General features: G+C 32.8%; 1 protein-coding gene across 1 annotated transcript in view; it reads left to right on the top strand.

Moving 5' to 3' along the window:
- The window catches only part of LOC130802746 (GDSL esterase/lipase At1g71250-like), a 43,401-nt gene extending 28,274 nt beyond the window's left edge, over nucleotides 1-15,127 (top strand). Inside the window, exons 3-5 of the mRNA XM_057666805.1 lie at nucleotides 2,593-2,835; nucleotides 14,410-14,659; nucleotides 14,768-15,127. Coding sequence (XP_057522788.1) covers nucleotides 2,593-2,835; nucleotides 14,410-14,659; nucleotides 14,768-14,976 — 702 coding nt within the window. The 3' untranslated portion in view covers nucleotides 14,977-15,127. The remainder of the gene's footprint in view (nucleotides 1-2,592; nucleotides 2,836-14,409; nucleotides 14,660-14,767) is intronic.
- The last annotated feature ends 617 nt before the right edge of the window (nucleotides 15,128-15,744 follow it).

The raw sequence follows: 15,744 nt of genomic DNA, 5'->3' as shown, positions 1-15,744 counted from the left end.
ATTGAATACTCTAAAGTAATTTATAGGCTATTAGCCTATTAATAATCTATCGTAATTCACTTATCGTAATTCGATCTATTAAAGACTTATAGTAAATGAAACTAGTACTCCACCTTTTTTGTTACTTTGAATTAAATAGCCTATGTTATGCAATTTTACCCAATTCAATAATAAAAATATTTAATATTTGATATAAAATATTTATATTACTCAAATAAATTATTTCAGATTAAGATAACTAATTGTCCAATTTGATGAATATATTACTGAATTGATACATTACTTGCACAAAATGTTATTGGTTATTTGGATAGCACACGGATAAGGTGTTTTAGCCGTTGGATTATAATGCTAATAACAGATCAACGGTCAAGAACGTGCCACGTCATTGTCATTTGATAAAACATGGCTTAAAGTTCCTTTCTTCATCCTTTCCTTTAACAGACATTCACATTCCCAAATCCCGCCCAAATAAACCCTAACTCAACTCTCTCTTCTTCATCCTCTCACTGAAACCGGTATCGTCATTGGATTATAAGCCTTCTGTTTTACTGGTACCGTGTTCTGTGTATAGTCTGTGTTCTCTGTTCTGTGTAATGTGTTCTGTGTTCTGTGTTCTGTAAACTTTTATTACCCTAACAATGAAACAATATGAGGTGATTTAATTGAACCAAGTATAGTAAGCTCACTTTGAAATTCCCTTTCAGCTTGTAATGAAGATGCAGAATCAAGTTTTTTTATTGCTACAGATTTCCCATCCCTTAAAATCCCTCTATAAACTGTCCCAAACCCTCCTTTACCAATACAATTATCTAGGTTGAATGATTTGTGGCAGATTTCAGCTCTTTATAGCTGAATTTTTGAAGCTTCAAAGTAGGAGTTGCTGAGTCAAATGGGTTTGTTCTTGAACGATGAAAAAAAGAGTCCCATAAATGGTAAAGAATATAGATTATTGTCATCAAGAAAATTGCTACAGCTGAAATTGTTATGGCAAAAAGAACAACCTTAGATCTTATACTTTGACTGATTTTTTGATCTGGGTAAGGCATTATTACATGAAAAGATTCAATCTTTCCTGTTTTTCTCCCTTCTTAAACTCGTATGTGCTAATTTATATTGCATCTAAGAAGAAATAATGGAAAAGTGGTAATCTTTATGGTCTAAAGAACACCAAAAAAGCAAGAATGCATCAATGGAGAGAAATAGGTTTAGAAGGCATATATACATGAAAAGTTTCAACCTTTCTTGTTTTTCTCCCTTCTTAAACCCATATGTGAATATTTTTGTAGCATTAAAGAAGAAAATCAGAAAAAATGAAAGAAAAGTACAAATCTTGATGGTCTAAAGAACACCAATCTGTGTGTTCTGTGTGTACCGCAAAATGCCAAGACATGGTGAATGAATGTCGTAATGTTGAATGAATCTCTTAAAAAAAACATGTGTAATTGCTTAATTACTCGTTTGATATGTTGAATGTTAATATGTTGGTATTACTCGTTTGATATGTTGAATGTTAATATGTTGGTATTATGCAAGAAAATGCAAGAAACTATTACAGATTATCGTTTATATTAGATTCTCACTCAATTAAAAAAAAAAATCGTAGACCAGACCAGACCAGACCGTTCTAGAACGGTCTGGTCTGGTCTTTTGACTGGTCTGGTCTGGTCTGAAAAATTTTCAGACCGGAATTTCTGGTCTGGTCTAATTTTTCTGTCAAACCAACCAGACCAGATCGTATGCAGCCCTACATACCACTATGGTTTTTGCTTCACAATTCACAATCATATATTGGATCTGCATATTCTAACGTAAATGTTTTTGCTTCTATCGGACACAATTTTCACAGTATCACGAAGAAACAAATTTGTTGATGATGGATCAAGGAGAGCTGTGATTCGGATTTATAACAGTTCGATTAACAATCTGTTCGGGTTAATAACAGTTCGATTAATAATTGATTGGGGTTTGTATCAGTTCGGGTTAAAAACAAATCGATCTTAATCGGTTTTAGTCAGGTTGCATTCAGTTACGTGCATGATTCGGGTCGGATTTGACTCGGGTCGATCACTGTTCAGTTCGGGTAACATCGGTTAAGGTTTATATGTCGGTTATAAAATTCGGTTGCATTTCGAGTTCGATTTTGCCCTTTTCGGTTATTAAACGGTTCGAGTGAAGTATTGGTTCGGGTAATTGCGGTTCGGTAAACCTAAAAAACTTACATTTTTTCGGGTCGAATAATTTTCGATTCCGGGTCGGATTTTCGGGTCCGGTTTGTTTTGAACAGCTCTAATTATAGGGCACTCTAAAAAATATGGTGGATGAAGAGAATTTAAGGAAAAGAAAGGGAATTTTAGAATGTGAGAGATTTAGAAGGAAGGGAATTTGAGAGATTTATGTTATTAATTAGAATCTCTAAGAATTAAGTGGAAAAGATTTGAAAAGAATGATGTTTCTTTTCCATGGCGTTTCCATCATTCCTCAACAAAACAAGTGATACATCCTCTAATATTCTTTACCCTTCATGGGTCTTAAACATTATTTTTACTCTGTTCTTGGGTGGTAATTGATTTAATATATAATTTGATGCAGGGAGATCGATTTAGCTTAAGCCAACAAGTATTAAACTTTGAGAGGACATTGGATGATATAAGAAGCTCAATGGGGGCAAGAAATATGAGCATATATCTTCAAAAATCTATTGCATTTATGTCATTTGGGAGTAACGACTATATTAACAACTACCTGATGCCTTCATTATATGATTCTAGTCTCAAATACAAGCCTCCAGAGTTCGCCAATTTTCTCCTCAATCGTTATGCACGCCAGATTTTGGTACATACTAATCTTCATTCTTTAGTAATACTAATAATCCCTTTTTTTTTTTTTTTTTTGCTTCTATTTCAATCATAAACCTAAAACCGATTCACAAAAATTGAGTCTATGCCGAAATCAAAAAGACACAAACTGAGTATTATTTTCTCAATTCTTTTCTATTACTTTAACCTTCTAGACCTCAAAACACTAATTATTTTTTATTTAAATATATACTTTCGTAATAGTCATTTTTTAAATCTTAATATTTCTAAAATAATAAAGCATATGCTAGATAATAAAATTGTCTTTACTTACCAGAAGTGTCATAGACCTATTAAAACGGTCGAACATAATGATTTTGGAGCAAATTAATTTTGATAAGGTTGTTATTAGTTTGATTCCAAGATTTAATCTACTTTACTTTATTATTTTTCCAAAAAACTAATAATTGGAGTATTTTTAATTTTATATTCATATATTGTAAAAACGAAATCTTGACTCATAATTTAAAACTTAATTGGAAAAATAATATTAGTCCGATTCCAAACAATAAAATAATAATGTGAAAGCATTAAAAATGACAAAATTAGATAAATGGGTGAAAAGGATTTGGGCTACGATTCAGTTTCACCCACATATAATTTTGGTTCGGGTTTAATATTATAGAGTTATGACCCACTAAGTTTGGAACATACAATACTTTTTTTTTGAAATGAACCTGAGAAATATTATAGATCAAGCTCGATCAAGGCTAAAAAGCTCTTGGGGGAAAGGGTCCATACAGATTTTCTCGTTAGCTAACCTCGTGTCCCATCTCGCAATCGAATGGGCTAAAGAGTTACCACCGCGAGAGACAAAACTACAACAAAAACCTTCCAAACTAGACACATAAGAATAGAGTTTATCATAAAGCAGATGAATAGGAGAATGGCCTTCCATCCTTTGATCGATCGCCCTTGTCACATTCATAGAATCACCTTCTAAATGCATTAGACATACCCAAAACGAACAGCTACCTTCACACCATTAAGCGCTGTAGCAGCTTCACTAACCTCAGGGAACCACTTCGCTTTGATGCACCGAACTCCTGCAACCAACTGCTTTCCAGCATTGTCTCTAAACACCACCCCAATGCCTCTTCGAATCCCACATGTAACATTAGCATCAAAATTGACCTTCACCCATGTTTCAAGAGGAGGATTCCAAACATGAAATTTTAAAAGATAATCTCGTAGAGGAACTTGGATATTAATAGTATAAAGGTTGAAAACCTGCACCAATTTGTGAAATTTGGCAGTTACACTCACTGTGTCACACCTTTCATCCGTTAAAACATCTTTATTTCTTAAGAACCAAGCCACCCACAGTGTAGTGCACAAGGAGAGGAAAACTTTATCAGGGGAGTGATCATAAATCCAATTAAGAAATTCAAGCATATAAGATCTAGGGGCATTTCTGATCACAACAGTAGCAGGGGAGTGAAACCAAATCATTGCAGCCTTTTGACAGTCGCACAGAGCATGAATAATAGACTCACATCCTATTCACCTTTATTGTAGTTTATTAGGTCCGCCACCCGAATCTCTGATTAAATGTCTGTAGTAGTGTTGGGTATCCCTACCTTATCTACAAAATATAAAGAATACTTCTACTAACATGTTTTCATCACTAATCTATTTCTTTCTATGTATTTCAAATAAAAAGTATGAACGTGTTCCTTTAAACAAATTTTTTGTTAAAGGTTTATGAATTATGAAGACTTACCAATCAAAGATTAAAAGACTTGAATTAGGACACTTAAACACCCAAAAACAAGCCTTAAATTTTTTTTTTTTCTCTTTTTCTCTCTTTGTTTGAATGGAATGGGGGAAATGGAGCAAAAATTTCTGATTTTGGTTCTATACTAGGCATCCACTTGAAAGGGTTAAGGCATGATTAAGAAAGGGATTAATTCATAAGCTTAAATGTCCCCATGAATGGCATTAAAGGAATAAGTTACATCAACCTTCTATAAACCAATCACCCCTTCCCTTTCCCCTTAGTAAATTTTTTTTATTTAATAATAATAATTTGATAAAATTGTTCAATTAATTTGTAAGACGATAAAAACTGTTACGCGATAATCTTTTTGCAACAAAACACGCGCACCACGAAAACTTATACGATGACGAATTAAAATGTATGTGTTTATATATTTTGATCGACTAAAATGTATTAATTAACTTTTATTTATATGGTACATAACGGGGTGTTACACATATTGAGCCAGCTATGCCAGTGAATTTTCCTTCGTTCATCATTAGAGACCACCAAAATTTTGCAAACATGGCTTGCATATTATCAATAAGACCGTCTAGGAGTCGAAAAATCCTCATCATGTAGATAGGAATTGCTTGGATAATCGATTTAATGAGAACTTCTTTGCCTGCTCTTGATATGAACTTCTCTTTCCACCCTTGAACTTTTTTCCATATTCTGTCTTTCAAACACGAGAAGATTGCCTTATTTGAACGACCTACAATAGTGGGAAGCCCAAGCCCCAAATATTTCTCATGACGATAAACCTTTATTGCCCTAAAGATCTCCGCAATCTCTTGTCTAAGATGATGATTTACACCTTTACTAAATGAAATTTTGGTCTTATCATTATTCACTTTTTGACCGGACGCTGTCTCATATATGCTAATGTTTTTAGCAACCTCTGAGAAAACCTGCACCGAAGCCTTAGCAAAAAGTATACTGCCATTTGCAAAAAAAACAAATGAGATAAAACAGGAGCACTTCGACATATTTGAATGCCATGAATGGTGTGCCTCTCCATCCCACGAGTGATTAGTCTAGAAAACACTTCAGCACATATAATGAATAAGTATGGGGATATTGGGTCACCTTGTCTAAGGCCCCTTAAAAGGACACATTCCCACAAAATTTTCCATTAATCTTGAAAGAGAATGAAACACTTGTAATGCAAGACATAATACGATGCACCCAATTATCACTAAAACCCATGTAAATCATAACACATTCCAAGAAACTCCATTCAACCCTATCGTACGCTTTGCTCATATCCAATTTGAGTGCGAAAGCTTCCTTTTGCCACCCACCCCCATAGTTTCATGGCATGGAAAGCCTCGAAGGCGAGGAGCGCATTATCAGTAATTAACCTCTTAGGAACAAAAGCACTTTGGTTAACAGATGTAATGTTACTCGGAAAGCCTTTAAGTTTATTAGCCATTGTTTTAGAGACGATTTATACACTACATTGCAGCAACTTATAGGCCAAAAACTAGCCACAGATCGAGGCTCAAGGTATTTAAGAATTAAAGAAATGCATGTCTTATTGATAGAAGTCAGATCCATATTATCCCTCCACCAAATTTTCACCATCCATATATTCTCATCCCCAATAACATCACAAAATTTCTTGAAAAATATAGAAAGAAAACAATCAATTCCTGGGGCGTTGCTAGGGTGCATTTGGAAGAGAACAGCACGAATTTCCTCATGGGTGGGTTCTTCATCCAGTATTCAATTCATATTATCGGACACTATGTGGTTGATGCCTTCCCAAGCCTCCGGAAAACCCAAGGGAGAACTAGTGGCAAAGATGTTTTCAAAATAAGCTGTGATGAGCCTTTCAATATCTGCTTTGGAAGTCTGCCAAGTGCCATTTGAGTTTTCAAGCCCATGAATCAAGTTTTTTTTCTTTCTTGAGGTAGCTTTGTGATAGAAGTATTTTGTGTTACTATCACCCTCTTTAAGCTCATTGACTCTCGATCGCATATGCCAATAAGCTTCCTCCAATCTAGGAAGATCATCAAGATCCAAAGCCATAGTGTTGCACACCGCAATCATATTTGCATTAGGGGATTGCCTTTGGGCTTTTGCTAACTTTCTCTCAGTCATCTTTATCATGTGCTTGACTTCACAAGAAGTCTTCAAAGACCATTTCAAGGAATTTGCACATTGCTCAAGTTTTGTCTCAACCGGGCTATTCATGAACTCACTCGAAGAATCTGCCACAACTTTTTTACAATTCTCATTTGACAACCAAAAGGATTCAAAACGAAAAATTTTACCATTGTACTCATCCTTCTGACATGTCTCTGTATTGAGTAAGATCTGAGTATGGTCCAATTTATATATGGGAAAATTTCAAACATCGGTGTTCGGAAATAAGGATACCCTCTAAGGGGTGGCAAGGAACCGGTCCAGCCTTTCACGAATAAACGTAGAAGGGTTTTAGCTCAACACCAAGTGAAGCAACTCCCTCTATAACCCAAGTCCACCACATTATAATCATCAATGCATTTGTGAAAATCTGACATCTCTTTATCACTACGAGGCACTCCTCTCTCCTTTTCTTCACCTTTAAGAATTTCATTAAAATCACTAAAGAAAACAAAAGGAAGATCAACATTATCAGTTAAAAGATTTCATTAATTCCCATGTCTTATGCTTGTTTGCTTTCTCCGGCCAACCGTATATACCATGAGCACACCATTTACTATCCAGCCACTCATCCTCCATAGTAACAGAGATATGCCTGTTTGAAAAAGAAATGAGACTACCTTTTTGATCCCTCCACCACAACCTAATACCTCCAGAGTTTCCCTGACTACTAAAAGAAAGACCATTATGAAAACTACACTTATTACAAACGCCCTCTAATCTACCATTATCTACCATGGATTTAATAATAAAAACGAAATCGGGGCGTTCTCTCCAGCACTAGATGTGGAGAGCCTGAACTGTCTCGGGGTTATTAACCCCTCGATAGTTCCAGCTAAAGATTTTCATTTATGTTCACGGAGTTAGTCTTCTCCAACTCCCGCTACTATATCAATAGAGGCATCAACAAGATTACTAGTTCCATGCATGAACGCTTTAAATCCCCATCACTATCCTCCATAATCATATCCATGTCCCAAGATTTCCTCTTGACAGCAGGTTCCTGTTAATTAATAGAAGAGATTTCATGATTTACCAAACTACCAGCAATACCCAATGGGGGTTTAGGAGTGTTGCCACATCCATGCATTCTCTTTTTCACTTTAATCATCTTCCTCGGGTTTGTAGAATGTCTCCCTATCTAAAACGTAGGGCGTATCAAACTTCCTTCCAAAGTATGAACAACATCAGTGTTTACTGTATCTACCCCATCCACCCTTGCTTAATGGGAAACAATATGAGGAAATGGATTTTCTAAAATCAGGGTCATTTGAGCAGTATTTTCATTTGCCCTTAATTCTTGATTTTTTCTGATGTTATTTGTTTTAGACCTCTCCTGCATACCTTGCTTTCTCATTCCATCCAAGCTAGCCATTCCATCTCCAATGAAGCAATCATCAAAAAAAGATGAAGACGACTCCTTAGTATATAGAGAATCAGGTAGCGATTTCGGTTTGGAACAAATAACCTCTTCTTCAACTTAAGAGCCTTAACTTCTTCCTTATTCTTATTAAAGCCCTTACATGGAGATGCGATAATGTCCATGCCCCACCCATATCCCGCTTCTTTGTCCTCATCTTCAACATTGGAACAGTGTTTCTCCGTATGACACATTAAACCACACAAGAAACAAAAGTGTTGCAACCTTTTATATTTAAAATTGATTTTAACCGTGTTATTTCCCTTAGCATGAATCATTTGAAATCTTTTCAGCGGTTTCATAATATCCACCAAAACCCTAACCCTACGGAATGGTTTAATATCCAAAAAATCCTCCTCAATCTCCATGCATTGCGCTAAAGACTTTGCAATGGGCTTTACCCCTTCATCAGATTTATACCATAAAGGCATGTCATACATAAGAATCCAGAAGGGAGAGAAATTCAATACCATATCAGATGGTTGCACCTCCTTTTCGATTTCTTGAAGCACAAGTAACTTGTTTTCAAAATTCCATGGTCTTCCAATCAATACCTTGTCCCCATCTTTCCAGTGGAAAACTGGAATACGAAAAGATTAAAACCCATCAACCGGATAATGACCCCTTCCTTGAGACTCCATATATGTAGCAAATTTCTCTTCACAGCATCAAAATTCAAAGGTTTTTTTCGTGAGAATTCTCCCTACTAATTGAAGAGAAAGCTTTTCATCCTGAGAATAATCAAAACCATCATCGAGGGCAACAATCTCATGTTCAGAATTTTTAATATGCAATTTGGAGCATTGCTTGAATAATTCGTCAGCCATGATTGCGTAGGAAAAACCCAGAGTACAGGAAAAGAGCTGTATCTAGGGAAGAACCTTAGAGAGAAGAAAACCCTCGCCCAAGAAAGAGAAGGGGACTTTTTTTGGTGTATACAATACTTTAATTAAACTTCATAATAATATAGTGACACTGCCTTAGTTTTAATTTTTATAGTTTTCTCAATTATTTTACATTACTTTAACCTTCATGACCTCGAAACAATAATCATTGCTTTATTTAAATATAATTTTACAAAAGTGATCTTTTAGATATTAATATTTCTAAAATAATAAAATACACGCTAGACAATAAAATTTCCTTTACTTATTATAGACTTATCAAAACGGTCGAACACATTAATTTTGGGTAGAATTAATTTTGAAAATAATGTTTTTCATTTGAAAGGGATAATAACAATTATGGGTTCAAGGTTTAAACTATAAAAAATCTAAACTATTAGTATAAAATAAAAAATATTATTCTATTAATATAATCTTATCCTATAAAAATTGACAATATATAAAAATTTTTAGGCTTCTTGACTTGTTTATACTACAAAATTTTACAAGAAATATCATTAGTTCAAACAAAAAATAATTATGTAGAAATAAATATAATAACAAAATTAGAGAAATGAATCAAAAGGGTTTTTGTAGATAATGTAGGATTTTATTAGGTACGAAATTTGAAATTTCAGATAACAATTATCTTACATCTAATAGGATCGAAAGCCTTTGAGGCCTAACTTGACTGGTGAATAAGGATGAAATGCTTCTAAGTATTATTCGTCAGTCGATCTCTTCCAGTATCACTAATCTAGGACTTTAATTGTAGTCTCTCTAATAAGTCCACCATCATGCTAATACGGATATATGAACTATTCACTCTTTCTTTTTATGAGAGAGATATTAATAATGGGGTGAATAAATTAGGGTTTTCAATACCACATCCTTCAAAACTCTTATCCTCTATATATATATGTAAGATATATTACGTCGAAAATAATGATGTCCTAATTATAGCCTAGTCCACTAACAATATATATTTGACCAATTCAATATACTTTATATGTCACATTATTAGGAATAGAAAGCTTTAGTTATTGTTCAATACCATTAGACATATTATAATATTTAATCTTTTACAAGTAAATTTAATTACTTTAGTATCACTAATATTATTTCCATGATACATTCCAAATTTAAGCTAGTTATGCATGATCTTCCCCCAAATTATATTTTTGATCTACAAATTCAAAATTATAAAATTATGATTAACTTTTTAGTTGCTTAATATTGCCATCCTTTTCACAATTCTAACTCATCAAGTAACCTATACATCAGATCCTATATTAAAAGGAGAGCTAATTCTGTTCAAATTTCACTACTCACTTTAATGAAATTAAGAAATACTTAAATAACTAAATTAACTACTTAATTAAATTCTTTTATAACATCATTTAAATAAGTTCACTACTCAAAATTTAATTACACCCACTCAAATCGTAATCAACTCAAAAATTATCTTTATAAATTAATTAATAAATCAACTATTTAAATAATTGTATTTATAACTTGCCTTTAACTAATTTTCTTATTCTTGACTAGACGTCCATATGTTTTCATAGCCAATGTAACTATGCTATCAGTCAATCATATGGTAGTCTGATGTCTCCAATAAATCACTTATGTCCAGTTTAGTAATTTAGACTAGGGACACATATAGTGTATGTTTTTAGTTCACTATATAGGGTCTCACTTACCAAAACAATTTTGATAATCTTATGATGACATGTACAAACTATATGGATATTTTGGTTGATACTAAATTAAGATTATATGAGAAATAATTTATATTGATAAAAATAAAGACTAAAACATATTCAATGTATTAACAACTGTAAACATAAAAGTAAACAATGTAAAGCCATTCTCCCACATGCTTAATTACCATAGACCGAGTACAATTATCAATCTTGGTTTATGGATGTGGTTTAGTCGATAAACATGCCATATTCACAATGGTATGAGCCTTACAAAACTTAACATTTCCTCTCAATGATTTCTCGAATAAGGTGACATTCCCTAAGTACGTTCTTGAACTTCTGGAGAGATCTGGGTTGCTTAGATTGAGCAAATGCACCATTATTACCAAAATATAATTCAATGTCATTCTCAATACTAGGATCTTAACCAAGCTTAATAATGAACTATTTAATCCAAATTGTTTACTTTGTAACAAACATTTCTTCAAAGTACTCAATTTCTGTTGTAAACAAGGTTGTAAGAATCGAGATCCTACCTAGAAAACCTAAGAGAGTAGAATCAAAATCGGTAGAACCGAATTGTAGAATTGTGAGATCCTAAAAATATATTTTGTTTGACTATAGGATAAATGATTATCAGTCATATCAATATTTTGAGTTGTAAATAAAAATTTATTTGACTTTTTTTTATTGATTAAAGGAATATTCTATATGGTAAGCACTAACTATGACAAAAGGCGAGTGGTAGCAATTCTTAAAATTTTTTCCAGTAAATAGCACTCAACTCTTAGAAAATTGATAGTAACATTATGGAGGTAAAAACTTTTAATTTCCGTAAAGTTTTGGCAAAAGTCATAAATGCCTCTAATAATCCCAATTTTTTCCCACAATATAGCACTCAAATCTTGGAAAATTAACTACAGTACCATTTCCGTTAAGCTTAATTTTCGTTAAGTTTGGGCTTTACATTTGAGATATATTAGGGGCATTTATGACTATTATCAAAACTTAACGGAAATTAAACTTTTTACCTCCATAATGTTACTGTAGTTAAGTTTTCAAGTGTTGAGTGCTATTTTGTGGAAAAAAATTTAACAATTGCTACCGCTTGCCTTTTGCAATAGTTGGTGTTTACCATATAGAATATCCGTTGATTAAAAGAAATACTTTTATTATCATTTATGACTTGCAAATCATTAAGTACTTGGATTTTAAAAATCGCAATGACGATATATTTTTAATTGTTATTTATCTGTAAGTAAAATCTAGAATATAAGATATTTCTTATGCTTGAGACTACCCTTTTGGGATTGTATCATGAGATAGTAGGATCGCAGAATCGTATTATCATCATATCGTCTATTTCTTCATCTTGGTGAGATCTTACCATCCTACCATTATCACTATAAAAAAATTAAGTATTAGCGACCTAAAATTTAGTGAGATTAAAAAAATGTCACTAATTTATATTTTTAGTCTATTAATTAGTGATTTTTAATATAAGTTCCACTATATAGTGATTTAGAGACACTTTATTTGGCCTTTAGTGACATACGTAATTGTGACTATAATCTATACATAAATGTCACTAGATCTTATATCGCGAAAAGCTTTAGTATGATTTTTTATTATGCTGCAAAAGGGTTTAATAAATGTCATTAAATCCACTATATATACCATTAGAAATTTAAAGTAGTGACACTTAAATTAAATGTTACTAAATATATCACACTAAAGTATATTATATAGTAGTGTATTAAGATCCTACTTAAGATCTAGATTGTTCGCGTTTTTTGGATTGTAAAGTCATAGAATCGTTGATCAGAATCGAGATTCTAATAACCATTGTTATTGAGTCTGCAATAGTGCCTTGCTTAGAACTTCTCCGACTTATATTGCTTCTCCATTGAGACAAAAAATGAAACTAGACTTAGATCAAAAGTTATCTTTGTTTCTTTGGAAGCTCGCATCTGTGTAATTTGTAACAACCAACGCATCTTGTCCACCACACGTCAAACAATAATCCTTAGTTCTTAAAAAAAGTACTTAAGGATATTTGTAGAAGCTATCTAGTGCGCTTCATCTAGATTTTCTTAGTATCCATTGCAAATACTTAAAGTATGTTTAACATCCAAACCAGTACAAATCATGGCATACATGACATAATCAATTGCAAATGCATATGGAACTGAACCCATGTGTTTAGCTTCATCAGTGCTTGAAGGGCATTATGTCTTCCTAAGTGATATACCATCTTGCATACGAATAAAACCTTTCTTGGAGTTATGCATGTTGAACTTAGTAAGAACCTTAGCCAAAAAATCCTCTTGACTAAGTCCAATCATCCTTTTTGTTTATCACTATAGATCCTTATTCCTAACTTGTACTCTACTTCTATTAAGCCCTTCATAGAGAAGTGACCTTTAAATTTTTACGTGATTGACTCAAGCATAGCTATATCATTTCTAATGAGAAGTATGTCATCCACATACAGACCAATAAAGTTATGTTACTCACACTCGTTTTCTTTTAGATACAAGATTCCTCTTTTTATCTAAGAAATCCAAAAGATTTGATTGTCTCTTCAAAAATGAAGTTCTAACTTTTTAGATGCTTGCTTCAGTTCTCAAATGGCCCTCCAATGTTTGCAAACCTTGCCTTGATCGTATGGATCTTCAAATCTTTCGATTTTTTCATACACAAATCCTCTTTCAAGAAGTCAAGTAAGATAACGATTTTGACATCCATCGGCCATATCTAATAATCGTGATATGCAACAATCGCGAGTATCCTTGGATTTAAGTATTGCTACTAGTAAAAAGGTTTTTGTTACACTCACTAACATGAACTTGTGTGTAACCTTTCACACTAATATTTCTATCCATAGCTATTTTCAGCTTGAAAATTTATTTGGATCCAATGAGTTTAATTCTATCTAGAAAATCTATTAAGTTTCATACTTGATTTAAGACATGGAATCCCTTTCAAACCTCTTGGATTCAAGCTATTTCTTATACTCACTTTTTTTCTAAAGCTTTTTTGTAGTTAGTAAATTCTTGATGTACCATAAACCATATTTGAGAAGTGTCCCTTGACTGGTCAATAGAGAATGGATACTTCAAAGTTCCCTTTAAAAAGTCAACATCTACTAAACTAAGTCCATGTATGCTAGAAACGAAAAAGTGAACGATTGACTTTTTTATTTCTCATGAGAGATATTAATAATTGAATGAATAATTATATTACGGTATTCAATATCACATTCATTAAATCTCTTACCCTTTTTATATATATGGTATGTTAGAATAGAAATAATAATGCTCTAATTATAAACCAATCCAATAATAATTATAATAATTAGGAAAGATTGATATTAATAATCAATTATAATATTTATGTTTTAGAGTGTTAATATTAGTTACTAAATTATCACTACTATTATTTCCATGATGTATTCTAAATTATATTTAATAATAATATGCGAAAATGACTTAAAGACACAATTGTTTAACATATCAAACTAATGAGAGATACGTAAGGGAGTTGGAATTATCGAGAAAGAAAGTAGAGATTAAAGTAAAGTTAGTGACATTGTTTGAAAAGCTAACTAATTAATTACATGTTTGGCAAGGCCTTATACAATGTAGGATTGCGAAAGTTTTTCATAGCGGGAATACCACCAATTGGTTGCATTCCAAATCAGAGAGCAACAGCTCAAAGTGGAAGGTGCGCGGATTCAGTTAATCAGATGTTGGGTACTTTCAATGAAGGTCTTCGTACTCTTGTTTTGCAGCTAAATGCCAATCATCCTACTGGAATCTTTGTTTATTTTAATTCATATGCGGTTATGGGGGATATTCTTAACAACCCAACAAATTATGGTAATAAAATAATATTATTGTTAATTAGATCATCATGTTAATTCGTTCTTCATTATTTTAGGCAGCTTTTATGTTAACCATAAATTAGGGATTTTGATACGTATGCAGGATTTTCAGTAATTGATAGGGCATGTTGTGGATTAGGACAAATTACATGCTTGCCATCTACAATGCCATGTCCGAATAGAAATGAATATCTATTTTGGGATGCCTATCATACAACTGAAGCGGCCAACGCCATACTTGCTCATCGTGCTTTCACTGGACCTTCTTCAGATTGCTATCCTATCAACTTTCAGCAGTTGGCTTTCATTTGACATCGTAACCTATTTTCAGGAAACCTATCTAATTTAATGTTTCTTTGGACCAAATTTGTGTTTTCTTGTAGTGCTAAGACATTATCTCCAAAAATATTATCAAATACTTCATAGGACTCCAAAATGAAACTTCCTCTTGCTATAATTATGTATTGCTAACTTAATTTTGTTTGATTATATTTTCTTATTTAATAGCCTGTATCAACTTGGTCAACACTCTAATTTAAAGTCGCAAAATCAAACATTCAAAGCAATTGTTGAAAAGACAATGAGCGTAAGACCACAAACAAACAAACAACAAAAATACATACGTGAAAAAAAATCCGAGAAAACCCAAAACCAGCTGCAAAAATATCCAGACATAAAAACATGAGCAGAATTCATGCAAAAGTTGTAGATAATTTCAGGGTATATTTATGTGAAAGAAATAGCAAAATAATAATGTGGACAATAAAATTTAGAGTGCTATTGAACAATTAATGCTTAAAGTAATAATGATAGCACTAGAAACATATAAGATTACAATACATATATTACTACTATATTGTAGTAGCTCACTCTTATTCTTACAATAACTCACTCTAAAATATTGCTCTCACTCTTGCTTTACCACTCAAGGATGTTGTGGTGGGATGATGAAAATGCAAGTGATGAGCACCCTATTTATACTACTGGAGATGCTCCAAAATTCAACAAAGGTTGACAACTAATTAAAGCTTTTACACTTAGCTTAATAGGGAGGGGTGATAGGAGTAGAATTTTACCACC

This window comes from Amaranthus tricolor, chromosome 16, assembly GCF_026212465.1.
Source record: "Amaranthus tricolor cultivar Red isolate AtriRed21 chromosome 16, ASM2621246v1, whole genome shotgun sequence".
Taxonomy (NCBI): domain Eukaryota; kingdom Viridiplantae; phylum Streptophyta; class Magnoliopsida; order Caryophyllales; family Amaranthaceae; genus Amaranthus; species Amaranthus tricolor.
Note: the sequence above shows the minus strand (reverse complement) of the source record. Positions and strands in the feature narration are given on the sequence as shown.